The sequence below is a fragment of the Beta vulgaris genome, chromosome 4, assembly GCF_026745355.1.
Source record: "Beta vulgaris subsp. vulgaris cultivar EL10 chromosome 4, EL10.2, whole genome shotgun sequence".
NCBI lineage: Eukaryota > Viridiplantae > Streptophyta > Magnoliopsida > Caryophyllales > Amaranthaceae > Beta > Beta vulgaris.
In genome coordinates, this window is record NC_079205.1 from 51,586,217 (window position 1) to 51,602,511 (window position 16,295).

Genomic DNA, 16,295 nt, shown 5'->3' on the forward strand with positions numbered 1-16,295 from the left:
AGGCTAAAACAACTTAGTCTTATTTCTGACTTTAGCAATACTTCTTTTGATAAATGTGAAGTGTGTGTAGAAGCTAAGCACCCTAAGAAAGCATTCAACAAAAATGTGTCCCGTTCCTCTACTTTATTAGAGTTAGTCCATAGTGACTTAGGTGACTTTAAGAATTCCATGAGTAGGGGAGGAAAGAAATACTATATTACTTTTGTTGATGACTTTTCTCTTATACTAAGGTTTATTTATTGAGTTCTAAGGATGAGCAGAAGAAAAATTTCTTATTTATAAAGCCGAAGTAGAGAACCAATTGGACCTTAAGATTAAAAGGGTGAGATCAGATAGGGGTGGAGAATATGATGGTACTTCCCTTAAGAAATTTTGTGATTCTAATGGGATTATTCATGAGGTTACAACCCCTTATACCCCAGAACAGAATGGAATAGCTGAGCAGAAAAATAGAACACTTAAAGATATGATGAATGCTATGCTTATTAGTTCAGGTATGCCTACTAATATGTGGGGTGAAGCTATCCTTTCTGCTTGTTATGTCCTTAATCGAGTTCCCCATAAGAAGTTAGATAAAACTCCCTATGAATTGTGGAAAGGCTTCAAGCCGAATTTGGGATACCTCAAAGTGTGGGGGTGTTTGGGAAAGATAGGACTTTCTGACTTTCAAAGGAGTAAAATTGGACCTAAGACTGTAGATGGTATTTTTATTGGTTATGCGTCTAACAGTGCTGCATATAGACTCATTCTTAAGGATGCATCTGGTTTTGGTCCGATTAGAGAGTCAAGAGATGTTGAATTTTTGAGCATATATTTCCTATGAAAGTTAGTTTGCAATCATGCTTGCCTGCTGCATCTTCTTCTGTTTTGCATCGTGACATTGCATCATCTAGTGAGACCTTAGAACCTAGAAGGAGTAAGAGAGCTAGAACTGAGTCTAGTTTCGGACCTGATTTTATTACTACCTTTCTAGCTGAAAAAGAGTGCTTAGATGAGCAAGATATCAATGCTTTTGTGTTAGAAGAGAACCCGAGAACCTATGCTGAGGCCATGAGATCGGTAGACTCAAGTTTTTGGTTAGAGGCTATTAACAGTGAAATAGAGTCTATTATGAGTAATAACACTTGGGTTTTGACTGACCTTCCTAGAGGTTGTAAGGCATTAAGCAGTAGGTGGATTTTTACAAAGAAATGCAAGCCTGATGGGTCTTTGGATAAGTATAAGGCTAGACTTGTAGTTGGAGGGCATCGCCAAAAACAAGGGTTAGACTTCTTTGATACTTATTCTCCTGTGACCAAGGTAGCCACCATTAGAGCTTTAATTGCACTTGCATCTATTCATGATTTAATTGTGCATCAAATGGATGTGAAAACTGCATTTTTGAATGGTGAGTTAAACGAGGAGATCTATATGAAGCAACCTGAAGGATGTGAGGTTCCTGGTCAAGAGGACAAGGTATGCAAGCTTATTAGATCTTTGTATGGTTTAAAACAAGCACCAAAACAATGGTATGATAAATTCCATCAAACTATTACTTCAAATGGTTTTTTGGTAAATGATTCTGATGCTTGTGTTTATTCCAAAATTGATGAACTTGGTTGTGTTTTCATATGTCTATATGTGGATGATATGTTGATCTTTGGGACCAATATAGACGTAGTAAATACAACTAAGTGCTTCCTAAATTCTGCTTTGAGATGAAGGATTTAGGAGAGGCTGATGTTATTCTTGGAATAAAGATTACTAGAACTTCATATGGGATATCTTTAAATCAATCTCATTATATTGAGAAAATATTAAAGAATTTTGATCAATTTGATTGTGTTCCTGTGAAAACCCCATATGATTCTAGTATTCATTTGAAAAAGAATAAAGGTGATAGTATATCACAAGAACAATACACTACAAGAATCCGTGTTTTTACCGACCGCCCCAATCGGTCGGTAAAACACAAAAAACGGACGGTAAACATTTTACCGACCGCTGAACGGTCGCTGATCGTCGGTTGGTATAAGGTTGGTTGGTAATTTCAGATCACCAACTGAAAGGCGGACGGTAAAATTTTACCTACCGTTTTGGGTGATTAGCGACCGTTCGCCTGTAGTAGGTAATTACCTACTGATGTCCGGTTGGTAAATGCAGTAGGTAATCACCTACAAGCAATGTGTTGGTATTTACCTACCGGATATCTGGCGGTCGGTAATTTAAAAACAACGGTAGGTGATTACCAACCGTTTTATACATTTTACCTACTATTTTTGTTAGGTTAGACAACGTATTTAGATAGGTAAGCCTACCGTTATTCGGTCGATAATTTGCTATTATTTTCTAAAAAAAATATTATTTTTACCACAATAGAAACTAACCCTCCATTTTATATAAATAATAGGTTTGTTACAACATATATTAAACATCATATTCTCCAAAATATAGATCTAATAGTAATTCCAACAACCAAAATTAAACATTATTTTTCTCAAAATACATAATATACTAATAAAAGAATAAAGGAGTCTCGCCCTCAGGATCATTCGACGAATGTGGCGTAGACTGGCCTCCTGAAGCTCTCCCTCTCCTGCTAGAAGAAGACATCTAAAATAATTTTATTCAAATAACACAGATTAGTATAACGAATAATATAATATAGTATAAACTTAAAAGTTTTTTTATATCAAATTTAAGGATGAAATAAGAATCAATTCAAACTCAACATATTATATAATATAAAAATATGAATTATAAAACCAATCATTACTAAATCCACCAAACATAATAATATAATGTATCGAAATTTAGAAGTTCATAGCACACTACAAAATTTAATAAAATCTCGAACTCCATTCACAAACTCAGTCTTGAGAAAGCGTCCATCACGTCTATCATACATCCAACTACGCTCTTTTCGTTTCATGATCCTCTATTCTACACATCTCAATTAAAACAATATTACTAACAAAGTCTAAATTCAACATCGTCATTTACTACATTAAACTTTAATCACGTCAAAATGAACATAGGAGTATCACACATTATATTAAAAATTACAAGTTATCCAAATAAGTCAAATTAAGGTTATTTCACTGTGATATCAATATCATTATATATATATATACCACCATTGTAGTCTATCATAATTACAATAATTTGAGGAGGATCAATATCTATCTTTCTCAAAGAGGTTCTTCCCAGAATAGAAGGATAATGTATCCTAATTCCTAGCTTATTCAGCTTCCCTCTAGTTAGGAATTAGGATAATGTATTGCCCCCAAAATGTTGGTAACATTCTCATCTCCTTCCTTGCATTATTTCATCTCTTCTACTACCCCCATGAGAAAAAAAAATTGGAATTATAAGCATTAACATGCAAAAAGTTCTGATTATGATCCCAAATTGCTAGAACAAAACACTATAGACATTCATGCCACTCTAAAATATGTGAGTAACACATCTTCATGAACAAGTACCCTTAAATAGAACTTGATAGAAATTAAACTAATTATGTGAGATTAATATATTTTAAAAGAAAACCATATATAAATCAAACACGCATTTACATATTCAAGTTTCAGTTAATCAATTTGATTCAGTATTATATCAATATTTAATGAAATTTGGTACCCTAAGGTTATTTTATAGCTATATATGATAAAATTAAGGTAGTCTAATTTAAGAAAAATGAACAATTAAGCTTACTCCTGCTTACTCCGAAAATGCTCACGTGATTGGTACGTTGCTGTCATGAATTGCAGTCAGCTCGTAAGAGGCCAAAGATTAAGCTCTCACTAATCTTGCTTAACTAAACAGCAAAGCACATGATTATGTAGTGCTAAATGATGGAAACTTCTTTATTTTATTTGAAGATAATGATCTTTAACAAAAACCAATGCTTAAAGCACTTAATCAGATGATTATGCATTGTGTTAGGGTGTATTTTTTTTTTTCTAATAAGTTAGGTGCAGATATCTATGCAACCAATGGTACTTTAAACTGCATTTCTTTAGCAGTCTAACTTTTTTTTGTTTCTCTCATGTTGCCACTTTCTCTACCTACCTTAGATAACTATAGTCTGTATATATACAATATATAAGTAGAATTACAAGCTTACTCCGGATTAAGGAAAATGAAAAATGATCCATGAACTTAAAGATTGGATGAACTTATAGATTGCATGAAGTAGCTACTTCTATACCCTTGTTCCAATAAACTTCAATATGCTTGTTCCAATAACAATCCACATTACTGCTTAGTTAGAATTCTCAATTGGTCTATCATAATTACAGCTTCAATACCCTTGTTCCAAGAAAATCTCATTGCATTTATTCGGAAAAAACAAAGTACAAAATTCATGAAACAATTCGCACCAAACTAAACCAACCTGTTGTGGTGGGCGCGACGACGGAGCAGTGGCGACGACGACGGTAAAATTCGCGATATTGGTGTGGTGGCGACATGCGTCGACGGTGAAATTCTGAAGTTAAACAAGACATTCATCATCAGACATTAACCCTCCAAAAGTACTTCAAAAATAAAAAATAAAAACAAAAAATTTGCAACCGGTAACATGCAGGCAAAGTGCATTACTGCTTAGAAGTTAGAATTCTCAATTGGTACATGAATATTGCAAATTTAGGACAGAAAAACAGATTACTTTCTAAAAATTATACTAATTTTTTTTTTTAAAAAAGAGATGAAGATTACTTACCTGAAACCGGCAACGGCGTGATGATGACGAAGCAATTGGCGACGGAGAAGATGAAGACGAAACCGGAGATGGCGGCAGTGGAGAAGTAACCGGCGAAGGAGGCAGTGGAGAGGCGAAAACAAACGGGCAACTTCAATGGTGTCGTCGGTTTTTCGAAACCTAGGTTTTACCGCATAGAAGTTAGAAAAGAGAGGAAAAGGGAAACGTGGGAGTTAAAAAGGCTGGAGTTACTAGTTGGGATTTACCGACCGTTAAGCGGTTGGAAATATTTAAAGGCGGTAGGTAATTACCAACAGAAACAAGAGCAGTCGTTGATTCAGTCTCTAAATACCTAATGCCAATAAAAACGGTCGGTAAAATACTAAAGCCGTCGGTAATTACCATCCACCTTGGAAATGGTCGGTATTTGTAATATTAACAACCGATTATTGTGCGGTCGGTAGAATCGGTCGGTAAAAGACCGGATTCTAGTAGTGATATGCAAAAATAATTGGAAGTGTAATGTTCTTGATGAATTATACTAGACCTGATATAGCTTATGCTGTTAGTAGATTGAGCAGGTATACTCACAATCCTAATCGGGAGCACTGGGTTGCCTTGATTAGATTGTTGAAGTATCTAAAAGGCACTACCAATTGGGGTCTACATTATCAAAGGACACCTTGTGTTCTTGAAGGATTTTGTGATGCTAATTGGGTGTCGGATAATGATGAGATACAATCTACTAGTGGTTATGTTTTCACTCTTGCTGGAGGAGCTATATCATGGAAATCATCAAAACAAACATGTATTGCCAAATCTACAATGGAATCTGAGTTTATTGCTTTAGAATTGGCAGGTCAAGAAGCTGAATGGATAAGGAGTTTGCTTGCTGATATTCCATTGTGGGGGAAGCCAGCTCCATCAGTTTCTATGCGGTGTGACTCGCAAGCAGCAATTGGGGTAGCGAATAATCAAGCCTATAATGGAAAGAGAAGGCATATTCGCTTAAGGCATGCCATAGTTAGAAATCTAATTAGAGAAAATGTGTTGTCACTCGAGTATGTAAAATCAGAGAGGAATATTGCTGATCCTCTCACCAAAGGCCTTTGTAGAAAAATGGTGCTGGAGTCAGCACAAGGAATGGGTTTAAAGCCTATTGGTGAGTGAATTGTGATGGATACCCTTCTTAGGAATTCCTAAGTTCAAAGGGTCAAACGAAATCACAAAACAACTCAAGTTATTATGTACTACTACCATTCCTATTAATAAAAGTGATGTAGTATTTTGTTTTAAATTACTGTTATATGTGTAAGGTTGAGCATAAGCTCTTAATAAGTTCATAGCCTTATTTGAGGTGGTTTGTGACAGTACAAACTTGATGAACTTACCTATGTGAATGTGGGGGTTACGCCCAATCCCCTATGAGAGTCCAAAGGCTTAGGCTCTCTAGAGCATTCACGAGAATCCAGGCTAATTGTGGGGCATCTATATTATATTTGCGAGAACGTATCTTGATTTGAAAAAGGTTGAGTGCGCAACTATGTTTTGCTAACATCATGAAAGGTTCAAAGAGAAATCTACCTCTTATGACAGTAAGACATATTTGTATGCACTGAGTGTCAATTCAAGTCCATAAGACATTGATACTTCAAAACTCAGTATCTATTGCCCAGATCATCTGTTTTCAGCCCTGTTTTTTCCTGTTTTCCTCTTTTGAATCATGTGGGGGATTGTTGGAGTTTATAATAAATGTTGTAAAGGAAACTCAAGAGTTGCTTCAAAAGAGAATGTGAAGAGTCCCACATTGATAGAATAATAGGTAGTGTAAGGGGTTTATATACATTACACTTTCTATACCCTTTGAGTTGTGTGACAAAAGGACTTTTAGTGGGCATGTGGTGAGTGGAGTCACCACACGCGCGCGCCCGCCCCTCTCAAGCCAGAATCAAGTGCAATTTTTCTAGGAATTCCGGTAGGAAGATTACTCATATCTGCCATACTACACAGTCACACAGTCACACAGAACAGATGATTATTATGAAAGAGATGGAGGTTTTTTTGGGGAATTTTTTAAGTTGATCTGATATAATGACGCTATGAGTTTTGTGCAAGGGATAAGAAGTAACGAAAGTGAAACAGAAATCTAGTATTTATAGCGGATGGTTTGTGTAAGCTTACTTAGGAAAATCCGAAGTAGGATTCGGAACCCTTAACCCAAGTACAACTGTACAAGTGTACAACTGTTTAGATTGGGAACTTCTTCCGAGTAAAAGTAGTAATAGGAACATGTGTCAAATTTCATTAGACAATCAATCGCCCCTCTCAAGCCCAAAATAGAAGCCCAATTAATTTTTTTTATGGCCAAGAAGCCCAATTAATTAAAACGGATCCTACCTAATTAAAAATCAAAATGGGAAATAATAAACAGTAATATAAAAAAAGGAATTGTTGCATTAGGATAGGGGTTAGGGAGAAAAAATATTGTAAACTTATTTAATTGTATTTTTTTTTCTTTAATATTTATTGTAGACGTTGTTTGGCCTTCCATTAATGAAATTTCTCTTAAAAAAAGATAAGATTTAGGATTAATTAGGCGAGAGGGGATAGGGTTTAGATTAGTAAATTAGGATTAGAGGGAATTAGGACTAGCAAACGTTAACGTCGTCAATCATTAATGGTAAGTGGGTGTATTTTTTGAAATAAAGAAGGTATATGGTGTATTTGAAAAGTTAAAAAGGATATATGGTGAAAAAGAATTTATCAGAAATATATGGTAAAAAAAACCGTAAAATAATAAGCTTTTGATTCAAATAAAATTAATTAATAGAATATAAAACACATATATCGTCAATAATTAGACAGCATGTTTCTTCCAAATGCTCTCATTGCTATGGAAGTTTTTCACTCTATGAAGCACCGAAATCGAAGCCGAAGAGGTACTGTTGCGATGAAGTTAGACATGAGCAAGGCGTACGACAGAGTTGAATGGGGCTTTCTACGAAAGTTGCTCCTTACTATGGGCTTTGACGGGAGATGGGTAAACCTGATCATGGATTGTGTATCTTCTGTTTCTTACTCCTTCATTATTAATGGAGGTGTTTGTGGCTCTGTTACTCCTGCTAGAGGTCTTCGTCAAGGTGACCCTCTTTCTCCGTATCTCTTTATTATGATTGCTGATGCTTTTTCTAAGATGATTCAGAAGAAAGTTCAAGAGAAACAGCTTCATGGTGCAAAGGCCAGTCGCAGTGGCCCAGAAATTTCGCATCTTTTCTTTGCAGATGACAGTTTACTCTTTACTAGAGCCTCCCGTCAGGAATGCACTACTATAGTTGATATACTCAACCACTATGAATTAGCATCCGGGCAGAAAATTAATTACGAGAAATCGGAAGTCTCTTTTAGTAAAGGAGTCAGTATCGGGCAAAGAGAAGAGTTGACGAATATTTTAAGCATGCGGCAGGTTGATAATCACGAGAAGTACCTTGGTATCCCTTCTATCTCTGGTCGATCAAAGAAAACTCTTTTTGATTCTCTTTTGGATAGAATTTGGAAGAAACTCCAAGGTTGGAAGGAGAAATTGCTTTCCAGAGCCGGAAAAGAGGTTTTGCTAAAGTCAGTCATCCAGGCCATCCCTACTTATCTGATGGGAGTGTACAAACTTCCCTGCTCCATCATTCAAAAAATCCATTCGGCGATGGCTCGTTTTTGGTGGGGTAGTTCTGATTCACAACGCAAAATTCACTGGAAAAATTGGGATTCTATGTGCACCTTGAAATGTTTTGGTGGCATGGGTCTCAAAGATCTCAGAGTTTTTAACGATGCACTTTTGGGGAGACAAGCGTGGAGGTTAGTTCGTGAGCCCAACTCTTTATTTGCTAGAGTTATGAAGGCTAAGTACTATGCTAAGTGTGATTTTCTAGAAGCCCCTCTCGGATGTTCTAACAGTTATTCGTGGAGTAGTATTTGGAGCTCAAAGGCTCTCTTGAAGGAAGGCATGGTGTGGCGTGTTGGCAATGGTACTCAGATCAAAATATGGGATGATCCATGGGTCTTGGATGATAATGGGCGATACATTACAAGTGAGAAGCAAGGAGATCTAAGCATGGTGAGTGAGCTCATTGATTTTGACAGAATGCAGTGGAAGGTGCCTATGATTGAAGCTTTATTTAATGAAAGAGATGTAAGTTGCATACTTGCTACTCCCCTTAGCTCTACGCCTCTGAAAGATGAGCTAACATGGGCTTTCACCAAGGATGCATGCTACTCGGTGAAGACGGCTTATATGCTTGGCAAGGGAGGAAATCTCGATAATTTCCATCAAGCTTGGCTCGACATTTGGAGTATGGAGGTTAGTCCTAAAGTTAAGCATTTTATTTGGCGGTTGTGTAGCTACACTCTCCCGGTTCGTGGCTTACTTAAGCACCGCCACATGATTGATGATGACTTTTGTCCTCGAGGTTGTGGAGAGCCTGAGACCCAAGAACACGCCATCTTTGGTTGTAATTTATTGCGTGATTATTGGGTTGAGAGTGGTTGTGATGAACTGAGATGCTTGGCCCTCGCTGGCCCAATGACTGAGGCTATGATTAGACAACATGTTTAGTGGCATACAAAGGAGAGAAGATGAGACATACCCATATGAGTATATGTGTATTCTAGTTGTTGCATGTAAATCAGATCAACCAAAATTTGTGCATCAGATCTCGCTCAGCCATCAGCATCTTTAATTAGCAGGATATGAAATTTTCACAAATATTGTTAACTTAATTGCTATTTTCACAAATTACATTTGATAAAAATCATGGAGAGAGAGATGAATGAAGGAATGAAGAGGACGAGTTTGTGATTGATTGAATTGATATAGGAGAGAGAAAGATGAAAAAGCAAATTCCTAAAAGTTTACTTAATTATTGAATTTTGAGTTGTATATGAATTCAGTCAAATTTAGGCTATGTTCAGTTCACCTTATTTTTAATTTGCTTATTTCAGATCTAATTAGATCAGATCAGATCAGATCAGATCAGAAAAAATAAGTTCAGATCAGATCAGATAAGAAAAAATAAGTTCAGATCAGATCATATCATGCTTATATTTAAAAACTCATTATTATTAAATATCTTTCACCACATATTAATAAAAATTATAATAATTGAATATTAATAAAGTACTCATTGAGACGAATCAAACAAGACCCCACATGACTATATTTTTTCTTATATATTGAGAAAAAACTAAAATATTATCTCTAATTGTGAATAGTGTCAAGATTCTAAGTGAGAAAGATAAAAAAATACAAAGGGAGTATTATTATTTATAGTACATTTGTTCAAAAGAATTATTATTGTTGTTGTTGTTGTACTTATTAATTATTATTATTGGTAATTATTATTAATCTTGTTGTTACCATTATAAATGTCTTTGTTATTATTATATTAAGTTATTTTGCTGTTATTAAATAATAGAAAATTAAAAGCCACGTGTTAAGAACATAAGATTGACGCAAAAATAAGAAATATATAAAATATGATATCTCAAATTCATGACAACGAAACTACTAAGTTCGGATTACATTTCAAAATAAGCTAAGTGTGATATACAAATTATAAATTTAGATTCGGTATACCTCTTCCTACCGAATTTCAAATCTCCCTAGCTATTTGAAGTTGCACGATATTTATTTATTTTTTGCTCAAGTCATAGTTGTTTGTATATCTTATTCTATTTTATATGGAAAAAAGAGTTGAGTTTGCCGACTTCTCAAGTGTGAAACTTTTTCTTAAGGGAAAGTGTGAAATAACATTGTATAAGTGCTCTTATAAAATAATGACTTGAGTTATATAATTATTTTTAGTAATAATAATAATTATGATTATAATTATTATTGTTGTGCTTATAATAATGATAATAATAATTATTATTATTAATAATAAAAGTTGTGTAAAAGTTGTAATAGAAATAAAATGATAATAATAGTAATACTATAAAGAAGATCTTATAATGTATTGCATAATAATGATTTACAAAGTAATAATATAATAGTAATAATATATTTTATATAAGATAAGATCTTGTAAATCAGATCAGTTCAGATCAGATCAGATCAGATCAGAAAAAATAAGTTCAGATCAGATCAGATCAGAAAAAATAAGTTCACATCAGAAAAAATAAGTTCAGATCAGATGAGTTGTATATGAATTCAGTCAAATTTAGTTGAGAGTTGTGAATGGGTTTATGGGTCCAAGTGGAGCAAGTAATAAGGGTTTGTTCTGTCCAATTAATTTTTAGTTCAGTTTCTAAATTATAATCATTATTATTAATTAGTTATAATTTAATTCAGTTTAGTTCAATTCAATTCAGTTCAGTTGTTTTATGTCGAATAGAACAGACTCTAAGTAGAGAATGCTATTATTTTGATGCTCGAAATCGAAGTGAGAGACAAGATTGTAGCATGTTGTGAAGCTAAACAAATGTTGTAAATGCTAAAGAAAATTCTTGAAAGCAAGTATATTGTGAATGCAATAAATTTTGAAACTTCAATTTTGAATCAGGGAAGATTTTCATGTTAAAAATAACCTGTTCAAAAGTGAAGCTTCATAAGAAGAAAAAATAAAAAACTTATGTGGACCTATTTTTTTTTTTTTTTTTTTGATTGGGAAATTAAGTCAGCCCAAGGGCTAACCCATTACCAAGGCTACTAGCCTTGTAGAACTACCAGCACATTGGCTGGTAAAGCATGCAAAGCATTAAGAAATACCCCCAACATAATGCTGGGGGTAAGGATCGAACCCCTGACCTCAAGGATCAGAGGAGAGTGCTCTACCACATGAGCTAGCTCCACATCCTTACTTATGTTGACCTAATACTAATTCATGTTATTTATGAAAAATAAATGGTCACTATAAGAAAAAATAGATATATAAGATGAATACATATAGAGTTAACATTCAACTTTGTGAAAAAAAAAAAAATTACTATATCACAAAGTGAAAATATCATTATGATAAACTATTATGAGAAATAGTGACTATATTAAAAAAGAAAAAAAGAACGGTCACTATGATAAATAGTAACGGTATAGTTTAACTTAATATTTTAAAAAGTTACTATAAGAAGAAGAAAAAAGTCACTATATTAAATAAATGGCTTTGCTCTACAATAATATTATTGTGGACTAGGTTCACGCAATATTAACTCAAGAACAAATTGCTAAATTTAAGTTAAATTTTCCATTTGTGGACCATTTTTTTATTTTCTTTCAAATTTAAGTTTGGTGTTTGGAAGCTCAAGTGTGGTTTTCCTTTCATGTGGAAGCTTCACATCTATCTTTCTCTTAAATATTTTTTCTTCTTTTTCTCCATTTCTTTTAATTTTTTATATTAATTAGTTTGATTTCATTGGATTCATAATATTATCATTAATCTTAAAAAAAAGAAACAATCAATTTGTAAGAAGGAGGATAGATATTGTTTCAATCTGACTGATAGAGTACATTATATGATTTCATTGAGATTTTCATGTTAAAAACAACATCAACAAACGCAGAAAGAGGAGAGAGAAAGAGAATACTAGTGACCCCGTCGAGGAGCACCAACAACAACACCAACAACAACTCTATCGCGCGGCCGCAAGAGCAGGAGCGACAGAGAGGAACAACGCGCGGGGAGGGTAACTCACCCAGAATAGAGGAAGAAGAAAGCGAGTGGACGCGAAACTCCGATGATACCACAGTGGTGCTTCGTGGATGTACGGCTTTTTATTTCGTTGTTTTTTCATTTTCATTCGTTTTTTTCATTTTCGTTATTTTTTTTTCATTTTCTTTCATTTTTCTTACTGTAAATTTCGACTGTTATTCGTTTTTTATTTTCGTTCCTTCTTATTGATATATAATTTCGTTCGTTCTTTTTTTTTTTTTACTATAAATTGTAATTTGATGTCCATGTTGATTGTTAATAAATAATTTCGTTTTGTTTGTTTGTTGATTCATTTTTTGATTTTTCCTGTTGTAAATTTCTTGATATATTTAGGAGTAAAAAATTGCCAAAAAAAAAAAAAAAAATCGGTCAAAAAGGTTGCGTTATGGTCAAAACCGCATCCTTTTGTAAAAAGAATGATTGCGTTTTAGGCCCAAAACCGCAGCCCTTCCAGAAGGGCTGCGGTTTTGGGCCTAAACGCAACCCTTCATTGTGAAGGGTTGCTACGGAAAGGGCTGCTGGCCAAAAACGCACCGTTAGGCCTGTTTTAACCGCAACCCTTCCGTTTTTTTCCACTAGTGAATCTTCTCTTATGTGTTAAATTATAGACCTTAACCATATACATTCCCGACTAGCCTCATGGATAACTAATCTCATAATGGTTAGAAAAATTAGTTGTAATCGTTTGTTTCATAAAACGCCAAGAGATGGCAATACCTCCACATAGAGCTGGCCATGGGACGGGGGCCGACACAAGGGCCGGCACGGCACGACACGATTTGAGCCCGGCCCAGCACGAGTACGCTATGAGCACGGCACCGCACGCCGGCACGAGTGGTGGGTCGTGGGCCATGCATGAACAACATTCTAAAAGTTTGGCACGAACCCGGCACGAGCACGACGGGTCGGCCCACAAGTTGGCACGCTTATTTTGGTTAAAATTTCATATATACATTAAAATTTGTATAAGGCACGATGGCACGGCACGTGGGCCGGGTCGTGCATGGGCCTTATATTTTACAACTTGGCACGAGCCCGGCACGACACGAGCATTTCTTAGCCCGTTTTGGCACGGCACGTTGTGGCACGAGGCACGCGGGCTTGGCACGTGGGCCGTCCCGGCACGGCTCGTGGCCACCTCTACCACAAGTGAAAACATAACCAGTTTGATATTGAATATTATGAGGATCATACAAGTAACCTGCATCTGCAAAACCAATCAAATCTTCTTTCTCTAGATTATTAAAGAACAAGCCCATATATTTTGTACCTTGGAGGTAACAAAATGTTTAATTCCATTCCAATACCTTCGGGTTGGATATGAACTAAACCTTGCTAACAAATTCACAACAAATGATATGTCAGGTCTTTTATGACTAGCAAGGTACATCAATGCCCATTAGCACTTAAGTATGGTACTTCAGGACCTAGGATCTCTTCATTATTTTCTCGAGGGCGGAAAGGATCTTTCTCTACATTAAGTGATCTTACAACCATAAGGATACCTAAAGGATATGCTTTATCCATTGAAAATCTCTTAGAAATATTTTCTGTGTATGTTGTTTGATGCACAAGGATTCCATTCTTTAGGTGCTCAATTTGTAACCCAACCAAAATTTTGTTTTTCCAAGGTCTTTCATTTCGAATTCCTTCTTTAAGCACACCATCACTGAAATCTCTTCAGGAGTTCCAATAATATCAAATCATCAACATACATTGCAATTATAACAAACCTGATCCAAATCTCTTTATAAAGATGCATGAGCTAATAGGATCATTTTATAGCATACTTTGACAAGTATTCATTGAGGCGGTTATACACATACGTCCATATTGTTTCAATCCATGAAGGATCTATTTAATTTGATTGAGTATTGTTTTCGAGACCTGATCTTGTTGCTTTTGGCAACTTAAATCCTTCTGGAGTTTCATATAAATATCATTATCCAGTGGACCTTATAGATAACTTCTGAATATATCCATTAAGCGTAAGTCAAGTGATTCTCTTATCGTTAGACTAATTAGATATCTAAAAGTAGTTGCATCCACTATATGATAGTATGTCTCTTCATAATCAATACATGGTCTTGTGAGAATTCTTGTGCAACTAATCATGCTTTATATATTACAACTTCACCCTTTTCATTTCGCTTTCGCACAAAGACCCATTTATATACTATTAGTTTTACACCTTCAGGTATATGGGCTACAGTCCAAATACTTCTCTTTTTGAAAGAGAATGTAATTCAACTTCAATTGCTACTTTCCACTTTGGCTAATCATCTCTTTTTCTGCATTCTTGAGATGACTTTGGTTCATGATCCTCATCATCATTCATAACATCTAATGCTTCATTGCATGCAAAAACATCATCAAAGATGATTCTATTTCAATTCCATGTAAATTCCAGACATATATAATTTATTGAGATCTCTTATTTTAGGTACGTGAATTTTTTCTTCAATCATGTCTAAAGTCTCTTCCGGAAATCTTCCAAAATGAGTTAAATCCTCAATTTGACCATCATAAACTATTGCTCCTTTCCTTTTACGAGGATTCTTGTCTTTGGAACCGATTGGTCTGCCACGCTTCTAGCATGCTTTAGACTCATTAGCAACTTTATTTTGTCCTTCAGGGATCTCGACTTTCAGTGGAGCATTTACAACTGTATATATGACTTAGTCACTCTTTTTGGGTCAGTAAAAGCGGCTGGCAATTGATTTACTAAACTTTAATTTGTAAATGAATTATCTCTTAAACTACTAGTTCACATTGTCTAGTACGAGGATAAAGATGAGATAGTGATAATTCATTACAACTAATTTCTTTTTCCAGTTGTTTGTTTTCTCCCCCTAAAGATGGAAAACTGATTCATTAAAATGACAATCAGCAAAACAAGCTGTAAATAAAACCTCTGTAGTTGGCTCAAGATATTTGATTATTGATGGGGATTCAAATCCAACATATTCTCATCCTTCTTTAAGGACCCATCTTGGAGCGTTGTGGTGGAGCTATTGGAACATAAACTGCGCATCCGAAAATTCTAAGATGGGAGATATTTGGTTGCTGACCAAAACAATTGTGAAGAGGAGAATTTATGGAAAATTGTTGGCCTAATGTGAACCAGTGTTGGTGCATTTAATATAGCATGTCCCAAGCATTATAGGAAGTTTAGACTTCATAAGTAATGATTTGCAATTATTTGAAGCCATTTAATTAATAACTCTGCATGACCGTTTTGTGTATGAACAGTGCTACAGGATGTTCAACATTTATCCCAATGGACATGTAATCATCAAATAATGCTTGAGAAGTAAATTCACCGGCATTGTCAAGACAAATAGTCTTGATAAGAGTATCTGGAAATGGGCTCGTAATTTGATCATTTAAGCAAGCAATAATCGCAAACGTCAGGTTGTGAGTTGATAGCAAAGATACATGTGACCATCTAGTCTATGCATTGATTAAAACCATAAAACATCGAAATGATCCACATGGGAGATGTATTACCCACATATATCTCTTTGTATACGTTTCAGAAATTGATAGATTCAAAATTTATCTTAACTGGTGATGGGTGAATTATCAATTTGCCCTGTGAGCAAGCAGCACATGAAAAATTGTGAGAAATAATATGTTGGCTTCTCAGTGAATGTCCACAAGAAATATATATGATTCTTCGCATCATTATTGAACTAGTATGGCCTAACTGGTCATGCCAAACTACAAAGTTATTCGTAAACTTCTGGTTTACTATAACATGTGTTTCAATTGTATAAATTTTCATGTAGTATAAACCAGTGGAGAATGTAGGCAATTTCTCCAATATAAGTTTTGTGCCTTGGTTATGCTAGTGATTTGAAGGAATTCGTCATTTCCTTCACTAATTGTCTCAATATGATATGCATTACTGCAAATAT

General features: G+C 34.9%; 1 protein-coding gene and 1 long non-coding RNA gene across 2 annotated transcripts; one reads left to right on the forward strand and one right to left on the reverse strand.

Annotated features, from left to right (window-relative positions):
- Positions 1 to 2,355: 2,355 nt before the first annotated feature.
- LOC104891337 (uncharacterized) lies at positions 2,356 to 5,137 on the reverse strand. The gene is made up of 3 exons (XR_789781.4): positions 4,703 to 5,137; positions 4,376 to 4,468; positions 2,356 to 2,592 (listed from the first exon to the last, which is right to left on the reverse strand). It is a non-coding gene; the product is annotated as an uncharacterized LOC104891337 (long non-coding RNA).
- A 66-nt stretch (positions 5,138 to 5,203) lies between these two features.
- Positions 5,204 to 9,287, forward strand: LOC130591182 (uncharacterized). Its single transcript, XM_057394117.1, has 3 exons — positions 5,204 to 5,489; positions 5,541 to 5,803; positions 7,599 to 9,287. Exons 1-3 carry the CDS (start codon positions 5,204 to 5,206, stop codon positions 9,285 to 9,287), a joined length of 2,238 nt encoding a protein of 745 aa, XP_057250100.1.
- The last annotated feature ends 7,008 nt before the right edge of the window (positions 9,288 to 16,295 follow it).